The 16,258-nt window shown below is 52.8% G+C and overlaps 1 protein-coding gene across 5 annotated transcripts in view; it reads left to right on the forward strand.

The window, feature by feature from the left end:
• The window catches only part of SMARCA4 (SWI/SNF related, matrix associated, actin dependent regulator of chromatin, subfamily a, member 4), an 89,626-nt gene that overhangs the window by 64,908 nt on the left and 8,460 nt on the right, over positions 1-16,258 (forward strand). For 3 of the 5 annotated variants that reach the window (XM_053898490.1, XM_019427693.2, XM_053898491.1), the window contains exons 27-30: positions 178-276; positions 511-588; positions 1,282-1,500; positions 6,105-6,358. In XM_053898490.1, the coding sequence (XP_053754465.1) occupies positions 178-276; positions 511-588; positions 1,282-1,500; positions 6,105-6,358 (650 nt within the window). The remainder of the gene's footprint in view (positions 1-177; positions 277-510; positions 589-1,281; positions 1,501-6,104; positions 6,359-16,258) is intronic. The other 2 variants (XM_019427695.2, XM_019427696.2) reach the window with 1 other exon arrangement.

Genomic DNA, 16,258 nt, shown 5'->3' on the forward strand with positions numbered 1-16,258 from the left:
TTACCTTTTTTGCACTCTTTTTTTTTTTTTGCATCCCTTTGGAGTAAAGGGAGTGTGGGCTGAAAGGAAAGAGGATGAGTACTTGCTTTTTCTTTGAAGTGGTTTTTTTTTCTAAACTACTGGTGAAAGGCGCCGGATTGACAGCCCTGGAGCCTGAAGTCCTCTATTTATCCACAGAGCAGACACTGCAGCACGGGCAGCGGCAGTGCCAGCTTCGCCCACACTGCCCCTCCGCCAGCGGGCGTCAACCCCGACCTGGAGGAGCCACCTCTAAAGGTGAGAGGGGTAGTTCAGTCTCCACGCCCATCCGGTCCTCGGCTTCCCGGCTGAGACGGCCAGCAAGGGCCCTGACCCCACGGAGCGTGCGTGTGCGTGTGCGTGTGTGCCTCTCGCTGCCGCGTGGGTCCCCATCCACCGCAGCCGGACCGGGACCGCCAGCTCGTTGCCCGTGGCCTGCCGCCGCCCAAACCGGCCTCTCCGCACCCGAACTAAATGTGTGCCACCTTCTAGGAAGAAGACGAGGTGCCCGACGACGAGACGGTGAACCAGATGATTGCCCGGCACGAGGAGGAGTTTGACCTGTTCATGGTAAGCACCGCGCAGAGGCAGAGGCACTGTTCCCGCCTCACGGGCTCACAGGGTGCCCTGCGGCTTCACGCGCCCCACCCTGTCAACACGAGATCGAGCAAAACGTCTCGGTGACGGTGGTGTCCTGCGGGTAACGGAGCCAGGGGCGTTTCACGAGGTGGCCGCACACTGCCTCCTAAATGACCCATTTTTCTTCTGTGGCTTCCAAGGAGTGTTGCAGCAGTGGTGGTGCGCGCGCACACATGCACACACACACACACACACACACACACACACACACACAGGGTCCCCTTTGGATCCTCAGTACTGCAGAATGCGTGTTCTCCTGAGTCCTTTGCCCTTGAGGCTCCCTTTCAGAGGGAGTTGACACTGTCCCAGGCCAGTGGTCAGTCACAGGTGCTCCTGAGCCCTGGGTAGAGAGCACTGGTCAGCATGGAATCAGAGTGTGGGCCCTCAGCCTCTCTTCTGCCGTCTGTTCTGGAATTTTCTGCCTCAAGCCGGAGCTCCTAGCAAGGGTCTACTGTCAGCACCGGGGCGGCCTGGCCGTTGCAAACTCCAGAGCCTCTGTTGAGCTGCCTTGTAGCATCTGTGTCAGGCAGAGAGGCCTCCCCTTGCCACGTGCCCTTTGTATGCGCGCAGCTCTCCTCATGCTCACGCCTCTCTCCCTCTGCCCCCTTGCCCCGCGTCCCCCAGCGCATGGACCTGGACCGCAGGCGTGAGGAGGCCCGAAACCCCAAGCGGAAGCCGCGCCTGATGGAGGAGGATGAGCTCCCCTCGTGGATCATCAAGGACGATGCCGAGGTAGAGCGTCTGACCTGCGAGGAGGAAGAGGAGAAAATGTTTGGCCGAGGCTCCCGCCACCGCAAGGAGGTGGACTACAGCGACTCCCTGACCGAGAAGCAGTGGCTCAAGGTACATGCTGGAGAGGGCCAGTTGGGGACGGGGTCGGGGGAGCAGAGGCTAGCTGCTGTACCGTGGGCCTCATCCAGAACCCGAGTGGGCTCCCTTCCGGCCCCTCTTGGTTTTCATTAGTGACAGTGATGCCTCTGGTGTGGGGTCAGCTCGTTCGGTTCCTCCAGACCCGCACAGGAGAGAGCGCCCACGTGGCCCCGAGGCAGCTCGGGACTCACCACTTAGGCGTAACTGGCCTCGGCTCTGCGTGGTCTTCAGGGGTCACTCCCCCATCAGTGGGAAAGGCAGCGACGAGTTAGTGATCGAAATGCCCTGCCACACGGTAGGGAGTGCCAGCCGGGATCAGACAACCTCACTCTGGGCACTTTGCCTCCCAGAGCTGGACTCCTCACCCGGCTGTGGTGGGGGGAGGAAGCAGGTCCCTACCCAGGCTCAGCATCACAGCTGCTCACAAGTGACACGGTCATGGTTTTCAGCAGACGCGCCTGGGTCCCTGGCAGCAGCAGGTGTAGGCGGCTGAGTCGGGGCCTCAGGGGTCTGGTCGGCCCACTGTGCCAGCACAGGTGGCAACGGAGTTGTGGTGACAGGTCAGGCCTTTCCCCAGGCTCGGGGCTCTGAGTGCAGAAGTGATGGCCGGGAATCTGGCCATGGAGTTTGACAAAAATGCCCATGAAGCAACACTTTCCAGGAAAGCAGGTGGGGGGCGTTCAGGTTGCCTTGTTGATTGGCACACCCCGGGATAAATGATACTGCCTTGCCAAGTCTCCAGTTGCACTCCCTGGGGTTCCTCCTGGTTAACTATGGGCCCCAGTGGTTCCTCAGTGCATGACGTCCAGCAGCCCTGGCCCCATCCAAGAAGCTCAGAACCACCCAGACTAGTGAGCTTGCCCGCTGAGCTGTGCTCAAGAGGGGACCACTGAAACATGCTGGGGAACCAGGCGACCCTCGGGTGGGGCAGGTGGCTTGTCCTGCTCCTCACCCTTCAGCCCCGAGCTCCAGGGATGAGAAGAGAACCCCAGTTGATGGAGCATAGGCCCAAACACAGACCTGTACGACTCCCATGGTCGTACACTCCCACGGTTGAGACACGGGTGCCCTTTAAAAAACAGTTGCCCGTGGGCTAGTATCATTTTTTTTTAACGTTTCTTTATTCTTGAGAGACAGAGACAGGGTGTGAGTGGGGGAGGGGCAGAAAGAGGGAGACCCAGAATCCCAAGCAGGCTCCAGGCTTTGAGCTGCCAGCACAGAGCCCGATGTGGGGCTCAAACTACAAACTGAGATCATGACCTGAGCCAAAATCAGATGCTTAACCGACTGAGCCACCCAGGTGCCCCTATCGATTCACTTCTTTTTTTTTTTAATGTTTGTTTTTGAAAGAGAGAGAGAGACAGAGACAGAGCATGAGTGGGGGAGGGGCAGAGAGAGAGAGAGGAAGACAGAATCCGAAGCAGGCTCCAGGCTCTGAGCTGTTAACACAGAGCCTGACATAGGGCTCGAACTCATGGACTGTGAGATCACGACCTGAGTCGAAGTCAGACACTTAACCGACTGAGCCACCCAGGTGCCCCTTTTTTTGTTTTTTTGAAAATAGAATTCATATACCACTAAGCTCACTTAAGCTGTACAAGTCAGCAGTTTTAGTATATTCCAAGTTGTGCAGTGGTCACCACAGGTCAGCTTAAGAACATTCTTGTCACCTCAGAAAGAAGCCCCATCCTCTTCAGCTACCCTTCTGTCCCTTTATTCCCACTAGCTGTTGCTCTGGACGTTTCGTATAAATGGAGCAACGTGCTATCCTTTGGCGTCTGGCTTCTTCCAGCACGCAGACTCTTTCCAAGGTTTATCCATGCGGTAGCAAGTATCATTCCTTTCCAAGGCCGAGCAGCATTCTGTTGGACAGATAGGCCACACGGTGGTGATGTCTCTGTTCGTGCAGACACTTGGCCTGTTTCCACCCCTTGGCTATCGTGAACAACGCTGCTGTGAACGTTGGTGGACAAGACTTTGTGAGGAAACACGTTGTGATTTCTCTCACATAGATATCTAGAAATAGAATCGCTGAGTCAGATGGTAATTTTGTGTTTAGTCTTTTGAGGAGCTGTCAGACTGTTTTCCAAAGCGGCTGAGCCATTTTGCTTTCCCACCGGCAGCATGTGACAGATCCAGTTTCTGCATAACCCTACCTATATTTGTCACCTGCCCTTTTGATTGCAGTCATTCTGGTGGTTCTGAAGTGGTAACTTCGTTGTGGTCTTTATTTGCATTTTCTTGGTGCCCAGTGGGGTAGGACATCTCCTGATGTGCTTGTGGGCCATTTGCGGATCTTCTTCAAAAGTCATTTCATCAGATGTATGGTTTGCAGGTATTTTTTCCTATTCTGCGGTTTATTGTTTCACTTTCTCGATGGCGTCCTTTGAAGCACAAATGTTTTTAATTCTGACGACGTCCAGCGTATCTATTTTTCTCCTGCTTGTGCTGCGGTATGGTGTCTAAGAGTCCACTGAGAAATGCAGGAGCACAAAGATTCACCCCTGTGTTTTATTTCAAGGGGTTTTAGAATTTCAGCTTTTACACGTGGGCCCATGGCCCTTTCCGAGCAGTTCTTGTTTAGGGTGTGAGGTAGGGATCCGACTCCATTCTTTTACAAGTGGACGGCCAATTGTTCCAGCCCCATTTGTCGAGAAGGTGATGCTTTCCCTACAAAGCGTGTGCCTTTTTGTATGTCATACCCGTTAAGAATTGGCATTAATAAAACAAAAAGCAAAACACATTTGCCCAAAACAAGTACTCTCTTTTCTTAGTGCTGGCCCTTTAACTGGCCTCACTTTTCTGGCAGCCGCTCTGGTGCCACATGTACCAAAACTCTTGAGAATGTTGCTGGCATGTGCCCTTCTGACCTGCGTGTCCGGGCCTCAGGACCAGAGACCCTAGTCTTGTGTCCCTAGGGTGGCTGCGACAGTGACCACAAACTGGGTCACTTAAAACTACAGCAGTGTATTCTCTGACGGTTCTGGAGGCTTAGAGACTGAAGTCAAGGTGTCAGTAAGACCCTTTTTCCTCTGAAGGTTCTAGGGGAGGCCCCTTCCTTGCCTCCTCCAGCTTGCTGTGGCTCCTTGGCCTGTGGCCCCATCGTTCGAGTCTGCCATCTTCCGTGGCCTCTCCCCCGTGTGTCTTTGTGTCCTTTCCTGTCTCTCTCGGGGACATTCTCATTGGAGTTGTGGGCCCACCCTGACACAGGATGATTTCATTCTGCTCTTTAAGTAATTACATCTTTAAACATCCTATTTCAACATAAGATCACGTTCTGAAGTTGGACACGGACATGAACTTCGGGGAACACTGTTCCACCCTCCGCACCCACCCTGGGCTCCCAGGACATGCCCTCCCCCGTGCCAACCTTGCAGTGGCTCCTGCCTGCCACGCACTCTTCCAGCTGTTCCTTTGGCCTGGATGCCTTTCCCACCCCCTCCCTTCAGATCTCAGCCTGGTGCTACCTCCTCTGAGGCGCGCCCTTGACCCCCGACCTGGGCACGTCTGCCCCACCATCAGAGCACCACTCACCCTCCTTCTTGGCAATCGACACGCTTTGTGCCACGCTTGCAAGATATTTGTCTGCTTATGCTCTCTCCTCTGTGAGGGGTTTTTTCCCCGCTGTGTCCTCAGCTCATGGTCCTGTGTCCTGCTCACGGTCACAGCTGACACGTGTGAGGGGACGACCAGCACATCCCTGTGAGTCCCGCCCCCACTCCCTTTCCTGATTCCGGGCTCCCCTGGAAACGTGGCTTCTTAGTTCTTTACTTGCGGGGATAAAATGTGCAAGTTGGTTATTACCTTTGAGAAGTATGAAGTTGGTATTGTTTGAAAATTAATATCGTTCAGATACAGCCTCTTCTGCTCAGCACTTCCACGAATCCATGTACAAGCCACACAGCTGTCAGTCGTGGCATTGGTTACACTGGCACCCCTCCCCCAAACAGAAACCCCCTAAACGCCCAAGAACAGGGGATGTTTAAACGAGGGTGTGTCGTACAATGGAATAAGCAGACATTGAAAATTACGTTGCAGAAAAACGGCAGGAAATACACCCAGGATCTAGTAAGGAAAAACATGAGTCCTGTTGTGGTATGTGGATGTGACCGTAGCTCTGTCCCCAGTCCCGCACGTGTTCGTGGGAAGAGCCGGGAGCATCCTGAAGGCGGCTGGCAACGCTGGCTGCGCGCAGCATGAATGTACCTGATGCCAGTGAACCGCACGCTTAAAAATAGTTACAGCGGTCAGTTTTCTGTTCTGTATGTTTTGCCAGATTTTGAGAAAAATGCAGAGGGTCTAGTGCCACTGTGGGTGGAGGGATTCCAGGGTTCAAGTCTTCAGTCTCCATTCAGTGAGGATATGCCTCTAATTGCTAAAGAAATGCGACTGTCTGTTTGTTAAGGACAGGCGGGCGCCAGGGCACACGGAGGCACACAGGCCTGCCCTGGTCCCCCGGGGCCCGTCGAGAGCCCCTGTGAGCGTCCCGCCCAGCTGTGCCCCGCGGGTCTGCGCCGCGGCCTTTGCCTGTCGACCTCGGTGCTGGCTGTCCTATTTTACCACTATTGACCCTGAAGGCCATCGAGGAAGGCACGCTGGAGGAGATCGAAGAGGAGGTCCGGCAGAAGAAATCCTCTCGGAAGCGCAAGCGGGACGGCGACGCCGGCTCCTCCACCCCGACCACCAGCACCCGCAGCCGCGACAAGGACGATGACAGCAAGAAGCAGAAGAAGCGCGGGCGGCCACCCGCCGAGAAGCTCTCCCCCAACCCTCCCAACCTCACCAAGAAGATGAAGAAGATCGTAGATGCCGTGATCAAGTACAAGGACAGGTAAGTCGGGGAGCATGGCGGGCGGGCCTTGGGGGTCCTCGGAGGTGCCTCCAAGCCGGTCGTCGGGTCAGTCCCTCCACGAGCACTGGCTGCCTGTCCTTGTCCCGGGACCCTGCCCTCCTGAAACATACTGTCTGCAAGAGGGAAGCGCACGGCGTCAGCTGTGGTGACAGGAAGAGAGAGCGTGGTGGGGAGGTAGAGACGGGGTGCTCTTTTCAGGGAAGGTGACATTTGAGGGCAGCCCTGAGGAAGGGAGGTCTGGGATGAGTGCTCCAACAGAGGCAAGAGCCGGTGGAGAGGCCTCAAGAGGCCAGGGGTGAGCGAGGTGGAGAGGCAGGGGTCTGTGCTGTGATGGGCACCGATCGCACGGATGCCGGACGATGGCGAGGAGGTCCGCGGGGCGAGAGCACGGAACAGGCAGCTTTGTTTCTCTAGACTTTCCACCGTCTCCCCACACTTGTGTGACCAGCAAGCCTGGTTTTCGTTCTGGCCCTCTTGGTCTGGGCCGTCACGGGTGGGCTGCACGTTGAGAAGACAGACCGGGTTCCACTCGAGGAACACACACACACCAGATTCAAGACTGCGGCAGATCCATTTGTGGATCGCAAGTACCATATAAATAGCAAAATAACGTCCTCCCAGGCCCTTCAAGGGAACAGGTGCACATTCTGCCAGCTCGAGGCAGGTCGTGTGGACTGACAAGAGGTGGCTACGGGTACGAGGCCTGTGCCTTGCTCAGGACTCAGGTGGTTCTGCTCCCCTTTCTGGTCCATACCGGCCAGTACGGCTGTTCCAGTAACGGGAAGGTTGTCCAGCTTGACTTTATAGTAACACTTGGCACTTAGTCGTTACGCGAAGTAAGGATAAGCTGTAATCTGTAGGAGGGAAAAGTGTCAGGGTGTAAGCCGTCAGCATATCATTTGGAGAGGCTCTTACCAAGTGTGAAATTTTGGGGGGTGGTGATGTTATAATACCCAAACAAAAGATACAAGTTGCCTTTCAAAAAAGAGTCTTTTAGGGGCTCCTGGGTGGCTCCGTCAGTTAAGCGTCCGACTCTTGATTTTGGCTCAGGTCACGATGTCCCATTTCGTGCGCTCAAGCTCCGCATTGGGCTTTGCACTGTCAGCGTGGAGCCTGCTTGGGATTTTCTCTCTCCCTCTCTCACTGCCCCTCTCCTGCTGGTGTGCACGCACACGCTCTCCCTTAAAATAAGTAAGATAAACTTTAAATAAATAATAAGAATAAAAAAGAATTCTTTATTATTAAGAGGAACAAATGGCTGAGAAAGGCCTATTGAAGTTCAGCCACCCATTCTCAAAACATAGCTGCAGTATTGAGAAGAAAATGCTGAGCTAATTTGCAGGCTTCACCTTTGAGGCAAATGCCACACAAAAAACATGGAAGACTCACAATTATTTAAAATATGGAATATGCAGGGGTCACCTGGGCTCAGTTGGTTGAGTGTCCACCTCTTGATTTCGGCTCGGGTCATGATCCCAAGGTTGTGGGATCCAGCCCCACGATAAAACATGGAGTGTGCGAAAATCAGTGAAAATTACAGACCCCAGTGTTTTCTTCCCAATGATCTTCTTGCGAGGGAGTCTTAAAATTGTCAAAATGAAGAAGACCCTTGAAGGTTAGGGGGCAAGGATGGACTTCTGAGAAAGTCCTGCTGATCTTTTGGATATCCAAATGGAGAAGATGAACTTTGACCCTGCCCCACACTTTACCCGTATGTTAACTTGAAATGGATACCAGACGTGAACGTGAAAGGGAAAACAGTTCTCGAGGAAGGCGCGGATGAACGTCTTCCCGGCCTCGACGTAGGCGTAGACTTCCTGAACGGACACAGGCACTGCTGTCCGTAGAAGACTCATAAATTCGGCTTCACTGAAACTAAGAACATTGGTTCATCCGAGGACGCCCTCACAAAGTCAGTGGGTGCTCCCGCAGGCTGAAATCTTAAAATGGGCAAGAGTCGCAGACGGACTCCTGGAAGAAGACATCCCAGTGACCCGTCAGCGTGTGAAAAGGTGGTCGGGGTCAGTGCACAATGTCGAGGGAGCACACGGGAAAACCAGAGGCGCTTCTTTCTGTAGGCTCACCGGAATGGCCAGAACCGCGTTAAGAGCCGGCAAGGACGTGGAGTAGTTGTACCTACGTGCCGCTTCGGGGTGGACGGCGCTTTGGCCGTAAACCTTCTCACCCAGAGATCGTTGAGCCGTGCATGTCACCAAAAGACGCATACAAGCACGTGTGCGTAGCAGCCTGGATCGTGACCGCCTCAAACAAAACAGCCTGGTGTCCATCCGTAGGAAAACTCTCTCAGTGGTGGCCTAATCAAAGAGCAGAATTCCAAAACCCCCAGACAGACATTCTGACGCTCCCTGGGAGAATCTTCTAGTCATTTTGTTTGAGTGAAAGAAGCCAGATGCCGACCGGTACCTACTGTATGCTTCCAGTTATGGGAAGTTCAGAAGCTGACCCATGGTGATGGGTATCGAACAGTGGTCACCTCAAGACGTGAAAACATTACACGTTCAAGATAGGTGTGCTTTCCTGTATTGTGTCACGCCTCGGTTTAAAAGAAAAAAAAAAAGATACTTGGAAGCGGCCAAAAACGTGTCCGTTTTTTCAGTCATCCTGTGACCTTCTGAGCATCATTCTTCGTTGTGTATCATGTGAGAAAAGAGGAAGTGGTTCCCCCGGCTGCTGCCAACAGTTGTCTTTCCACATCTGCAAGAGTTTTTCTTGCACGTGCGAGATTGAGTGATTAGTCAGCCATCACACTAAACCCGGCTCTGAGGGCTTCAGTGATCCCTTGTTGAGACTGTTCTCTTGCAGGCGGCTGAGATCCTGGTGGGGACTCCGGGATCCAGTTTGATGAAAGGCCCCAGCTCTGGAATCCCAGAGCTGCACTCCCAGTCGACCTGATACCCGCGTGGCAGGGCGCCCCGGTGGAGGCCTTGGTGCGGGGTTCACATTTAACCCCGCGTCTTCCCGCAGCAGATGGCGTCACAGGACTGGGAAGAGACGTGGGGGAGTTGCAAGTGAACTGGTACACATGGTGGGTAAAGGAATCCTCCCCGTGCTGACATTGAGAAACCTTTGGTTCACGATTGGAGCACGTCCATCGACCTGCTGCTTTGCTGTGGTCACACAGAAGATCAAGCAGGGCACTCAGAGACTCGGGAAAATAGTCTCATTTTCCTGCTGAAAAAGTTACTTCATCGCAAATACTTTCGAAGATGATGTTTGGGTAAAAGGCTGACCTGTTTGATGGATGTTTTTGACGTTCATTAACACAGAGTTTGAAACCCTGGGGAAAACAACAGTATGGTTTCCCCGCGTTGAGACAATTGGGTGAGAAGTGAGACCACTCTCACCCCGGACACCAGCCGCGGAGCTCAGGGATCCAGGACCACCCTGAGGCTGGCCAACTCTCTAGGCGGACCCTGAACTCTCTGAAAGCTGTTAAACTCACAGATTCAGTTTGTTACAGTGAAAGGACAAAGATTGACATGGGGGCCAGAGTCCCAGAGAGTTCTGTGTGCGGGTTTTCCAGCCACCCTCTCCCCCGAGAGTCGCTGACAGCAGATTTCTCCTGGCGGCATTAAGAGACAAGACACGCAGGGCGCTGCCAGCCAAGGAACCCTTAACGTCTAGAGTTTTTATTGGAACTTGTTCACAGACACGACTGACCACCCACGTGACTGGCCTCAGGCTCCAGGCCCTCTGTGGTTTGAGCTGACACCACACTGACCCATCGCCACTACCCTAAATCACATTCTTAGACTCTCTGGGCCCGAGGACCCCAGGTAAACAAAGGCAGCCCATCAGGCAGGACATTTCAAGGGCTGAGAGTTCACCTCCCAGGAGCCTAGGGCAAAAACCAGGCCTCTCTTCGGACCAGGTGAAATTCTTAGGGCACGCTTGTCAGGCACCTGGAAGGTTCTGAGGGACCAGCTACTGTGCCACACCAAAAAGAATAAGAACGGAATAAATTTGGAAGTAGCCTAACACACGCTTTCTTGTCTCAGACTGCCAACATAACTCCTTTCCAGAAGGGACCATGAAAGATTTGTATTAAAAATTATTTTTTATTTATTTTATTTTTTTTTACTTTCCAGAACTTTTTAATTAGCTAAATTCTGTACTTGAGTTAAACACGAAGCCTGAGGACAGAACGAATCGTTAACAGCTTGGTTCCTCCCTGGCACCAAAGAATAATTACAGGACGTTGTCAGCCTTTGGATTCGCCGTGTCCCGAGTCTGCCTCGGCGGGCAGGAGGCCCTGGTGCTGCGGTTTCCCCCCCAGCGCCTGTGGGAGCCGGGGCCGCGTCTCCACGCACTCATGTGACAGCAGCGGTTCTTCTGCACCTCTGCTGCTGTGTGTGAGCAGGGTCGCCCTTCTGTTCGTTGGCGTCACTCCAGATGTTGCTTTTGATTACCTACTTCGAGGTCTCCCCCAGGTGTATTTAAACACCAGTGCAATCACATTTGACATTACCTTTGTGCTTCTGCCCTCATCTACCAAAGGTAACCTCCTGATCGAGAAACTTTCGGTCCCTTCGCACCTGTTTCCATTAGGGCTGCCACACCCGTTCCTCCCAAGGCCCCTGTGTCCAGTGTGGCCTGAAGAGGTGTGCCACAGAAGCAGAGCCTGAAGATACGTAGGGGCCTGCACCTCTTCCAGGGGAAGAGGAAGAAAAGAGTGTCCTAGGCAAAGGGGACAGGAGACAGCATACACAGGAGTCCTGAGGCCAAGGGCATGGGCATCCTATGTCTAGAGGAAGCCAAGGAAGGCAAGGGAGCTATAATGGGCCGCTCCCATGTTCAGGACCCCACAGGGTCCCTTCTCCTTGGTGCTTGGAAATCTCAAACTGCATCAGGGAACCCTGTAATTAACAGCCAGAATTGGAACCAGAATTAAGAACATAAGTTGGAGGGGCACCCGCGTGGCTCAGTCTGTTGAGCGTCCAGCTTCAGCTCAGGTCATGATCTCACGGTTTGTGAGTTCGAGCCCCACATCAGGCTCACTGCTCTCAGCACAGGTCCTGCTTCAGTTCCTCTATCCCGTCTCTCTCTACCTCCTCACCTGTGCTGTCTCTCTCTCAAAAATAAACAAACGTTAAAAAAAGAACGTTGGAGGTAGCGGTTTTCGCTCTAAAATCCAAACATGCAGGGGCACCTGGGTGGCTCAGTTTGTTGAGCGTTCGACTTCGGCTCAGGTCATGATCTTGCGGTTTTGTGAGTTTGAGCCCCTCATCAGGCTCCGTGCTGACAGTTCAGAGTCTGGAGCCTGCTTCAGATTCTGTGTCTCTCTCTCTGCCCCCCTCCCCAGTCACACTGTCTCTTTCAGAAATAATAAAAACATTAGAAAATGTTTGCAAAAAATAAGATCAAATAAGAACAGATGAGCTAGGCACAGGTTCCCGGTCAGGTTGGGACCTTGTCGTGGGGCTCGTGTGCTGCCAGTTGATGTCTCCATCCCTTAATCCTTCAGAGGGCATCAGCAGAAGCGAGCCAGGGTATCTGGGCACTGTCTCCAAATGCTGGTCAGCAGGTGTGTGCTCTGAAATGTGTACTTGGTGCCTTGGGGGAGGTTTTAGAGAACTGCATCTGCCGGAAGGAGCCATTTAAGCAGGCAGGCTCCAGAGGACCCTCCATAGAACCTGTGCTCTCCACGGGGGTTTTGAGCTTGACCTTTACCAGCGATAGGGCAGAGTCACAGCTGCTGTAAAGATCACATGCCGAGCAGCGGAGGTGTCCGTGCCAGGTTTCCTGAACTTGACCGTACTGATGTCACAGAAGAGAACATCTTTGTTCTTAGGAGATCCTTGCAAGTTACTCACGATGGCTCAGAAAGATGGTGCATGTCTAGAGGCTTCCCCAGCTGAACCTCCCATGGCTGAACCCCGCTGAGCAGCCCCTCTGGGCCCCCTTCCCCCTCTACCCTGCCAAGAGGCAGCAACCCTAAACGGGCCAGAGGGCTTGAAGGTCACAGAGATCTGGGTTCCTCATCCATGTCCATGTCTCCATTTCTGAGTCCGCAGCACAGAAGGAGAATCCCCTAAATGGGATTATAGAGACCCCAAGAGAGACGTCGCGGGCCAGGCATGCCGCCCGTAGACCAGCCCCGAATCCATGTCCATGGTGAAGGGCCCCGGCCAGAGCCGGGGCAGCAGCAGCCTCAGCCTGGGCCTGGCAGCCACTGCGCAAAACCTGCAGTCACGTCCCCCGTGCCCTCGCAGGAGCCCTGCACCTCCCTGATTAGAATCAAAGAGAAGATGGCTTTCAGAGTTGAAAGGTTTGTACCTTTGATTTGCAAGAAAACCGGGCAGTGTAACAAGCCCCAGAGAAGGTTGTCACCCCCGAAGCGTCCCCCCAGGAGAGGTGACTGCAGGTGGCAGCAAGCCCCTCAAGATAGTCCCCTTGTGGCAGAAGAGAGGGTAGCAGACAGCCCTTTGTCTGGAGTCCAAGCTCAGAATGGGTGTGCCCCAGGAGAAGCCAGCCCTCTGCCCATGGGTCCAAGTTTGGGGTCAGCACTTCTTTCTGGCCCCCAGCCCAGAGCCTGTCGTGAGAAACGCTGAGGTGAGATGTCTTCCGAAAAGTACTGATCCCCATCATCAGGGCCCAGGCCAGGCTGCGGGCCCAGTGGGGGCTCTGAGCCACGGGAGGATCAGCCTAGGCAGCCCTGCCGCGTTGTGCCGAGTCTGCCGCGTGCAGTTGCACCTGCCCCATTTGTCATCCTGCCGATTCCATCTGAGGCTTCACTCCCTGCTGGTGAGTGGTCAGAAATGGAGCACACCAAAGAAAAGAAAACGGCGCAGCGGTCTTAGAAGGCTCTTAAAACTAGAATTACAGGCGCGCCTGGGTGGCTCAGTCGGTTAAACGTCTGACTCTTGATGTCAGCTCCGGCCGTGATCTCTCAACAGTGAGATCAAGCCCCAAGTCAGGCTCTGTGCTGAGCACGGAGACTGCTCGGAATTCTCTCTTTCTCTCTGTCTCTGTCCTATGTGGCTCGCATGTGTGCACGCATACATCGGTCTCTCTTTCTCTCTGAAAATAAACTTAAAAAAAAAAGTAGAGAGGCGCCTGGGTGGCTCAGTTGGTTAAGCGTCTGACTCTTCGTATTGGCTCAGGTCATGATCTTAGTTTGTGGGATTGAGCCCCACGTCAGGCTCCACTCTGACAGTGTGGAGCCTGCTTGGGATCCTCTCTCTCCCTCCCCGCCCCTCCCCCACGTGCGCACACACCACTCTCTCTCGGCACAAATAAACATTAAAATATTTAAAAAAAAAAAAAAAACAACTAGAATTACATATAAGCTCAAAAAAGGACAGGTACGCTGGACTCCAGAAATAAGTAGATCGGGGTGAACCAGTCCCACCCTCTGCTTCCCTCAGAATCCCGTGTCAGATCCTTCTTTCTTTTTTTTCTTTTTTTTTTTTTTAAGTTTATCAGAGCAAGCTGAGGAAGAGCAGAGAGAGGGAGCGAGGGAGAATCCCAGGCAGGCTCCACACTGTCAGTATGGAGCCTGATGTGGGGCCTGTGTGAGATCCTTCTAAAGTGCTCATGCATTTCAGCAATGTGCTCCTTCTCTATGCAAGGAAAATAATAAAGAAATGGTCTTGGGGAGCCTGGGTGGCTCAGTCGGTTAATCAGCTGACTTCAGCTCAGGTCACGATCTCGCGGTTTATGAGTCTGAGCCCCACATCCAGCTCCTTGCAGACAGCTCAGAGCCTGGAGCCCATTCTGTGTCCTCCCCTGCTTGCGCTCTGTCTCTCTCTGTCTCTTAAAAATGAATAGGTGTTAAGAAAAAATTAAAAACATGAGATACAGGTTTCATCAAACTATATTAAGAGACATGTGCCCCCAGGTATGTCGTTGGCTCATTTGAAACTGTGGGTTCATCAGACACTTAATCAGCATCATAACCTACAGCCAGTCTTGGCCTTGGCACGTGCACCCTGAAATAAAGCTTCCCCCGGTTCTGGCTACTGGGAGAGCGTGGAGGGCACAGGACCGATGGCCTGTAGACCATTGTTCTCAGTGGACTCGTTGCTGAACATCATTTCCTTTCGTTGGTGCTGGAATCAGAATCACTTGTGTGCCACGCGGCCCTAAGACCCAACGCTCAGGTTACCCTTTCGGGGGGGTACACGCGGCAAGTGGAGGCTCTTCATAAACTTTTGTAGTGTGGCAACAGACTGAACCTAGAAAGCGACTCGACTGATCAAGTAAATGAATACGTTCAAATCATTCCACTTTCAAATTTTGTTTATGGAATACCTTTTTTTCGGTTAATGTTTATTTATTTATTTTGAAAGAGAGATCGAATTCCATGCAGGCTTCTCCATCCCACGCAGGCTCGACACAGAGCCCAATATGGGGCTCAGTCTGAAGAACCATGAGATACGACCTGAGCCAAAACCAAAAGTCAGACGTTTAACCGACTGAGTCACCCAGGCGTCCCTGTGGAATACCTTCTGAATTGTCTACAATTCAGAATACCCATGAATTGTCAACAGCTAAATCAGTTCTGATTTTTTTTTTTAATTAAAAACTTTTTAAGGTGTATATATTGTGAGAGAAAGAACACTCACGAGCTGGGAAGGGGCAGAGAGAGAGAGAATCCCAAGCAGTCCCCGAGCTGTCTGTGCAGAGCCCAACGTGGGGCTTGAACTCATGAACTGGGAGACCATGGCCTGAGCCAGAAGCAAGAGTCGGACGCTCAAACAGTCACCCAGATGCCCCTGCAGCTAAATCAGTTTTGAAACACCTGAGCTCCTCTTATCCAGGACCTTGTAGGCTTGGTTAATTGATGGAGGGTCCAAAGAGAACATGGTCCCGGGGCTTAAAGATGTCACAGGAAAATGGTCTGAACTTGACTCTGGGAAGGCAGGCAGGGCTGAGGGACAGAGAGGGAGTACTTCCTGGCAGATCAGGACCACTTCTGTACTGGACTAGAAGGATCTACCTTGGGTACCACCTTTGGTTGATTGCTTGTGAAGTCTGGCCCACCAGCTGTATGTGTATCACCTGTGAATTAGGAATGCTATTTTTAGATGATTTGGAAAATTTCAAAAAAGAATATTATTCCATGACATACAATTCTATGAAATTCAAATTTCATCGTTCATAACAGAAGTGGTGGTGGAACACAGCCAAAGCTCACTTTTCTGCGTGTTGTCTGTGGCCACTTTTGTGCAACAGTGGCAGGAACTGAGTAGTTGTGACAGAGACGGCATGGCCCACAAAACCTAAAAGATTTATACCCAGTGGGTGGGTTGCAGAAAAAGTTTGCTGACCCATGATTTTGAGCAGCGTATGGGAAAGGGTGGGAGAAGTCCCCGACTTAGTCCGGGGGGGGCATGTGCCCAAGCCCTGCCTGCCACCAGCTCTCACAGCCTCTCTGGTGTTTCAGTCTGTTAGGGATATGGATGGATGATGTCTTTGATGCAGAGAGGTCGCGGTTCTATCCTTTTGGGGGGCAGTGGGGTTGCCGGTAGTTGCTGCCAGTCTTTTCTGGAACAGGGCGGTGTATAGATGACCGTGTTGGGGCGACGAAACACTCTTATTCCTAGCTGACCTTCGTCATAGCCGAGTTTGAACCCTGCTCCTCGGCCCTGAGGTTTTCACCCCAGTCTGTTTCTTTCATTCGGCTAACATTGAGTTCCTGCTGTGTACCAGGCTTCGTTCCAGGTGCCAGAGATAGAGCAGCAAATAAAACGGCGAGGTCACTGCCCTCATGGCCCGTGTTCTAGTTCAGCGAGGACACAGACACACAGGATCTGGTAGGGTGGAATGACCACTGCTCCGGGTAACTGGCTTCATCTCTAATTCTGTAAAAGGGTTGAATTGTCCGGCGCGCCTGGGCGGCTCAGTCGGTTAAGC

The sequence above is a fragment of the Panthera pardus genome, unplaced genomic scaffold, assembly GCF_024362965.1.
Source record: "Panthera pardus isolate Hobbes unplaced genomic scaffold, ASM2436296v1 HiC_scaffold_8, whole genome shotgun sequence".
NCBI lineage: Eukaryota > Metazoa > Chordata > Mammalia > Carnivora > Felidae > Panthera > Panthera pardus.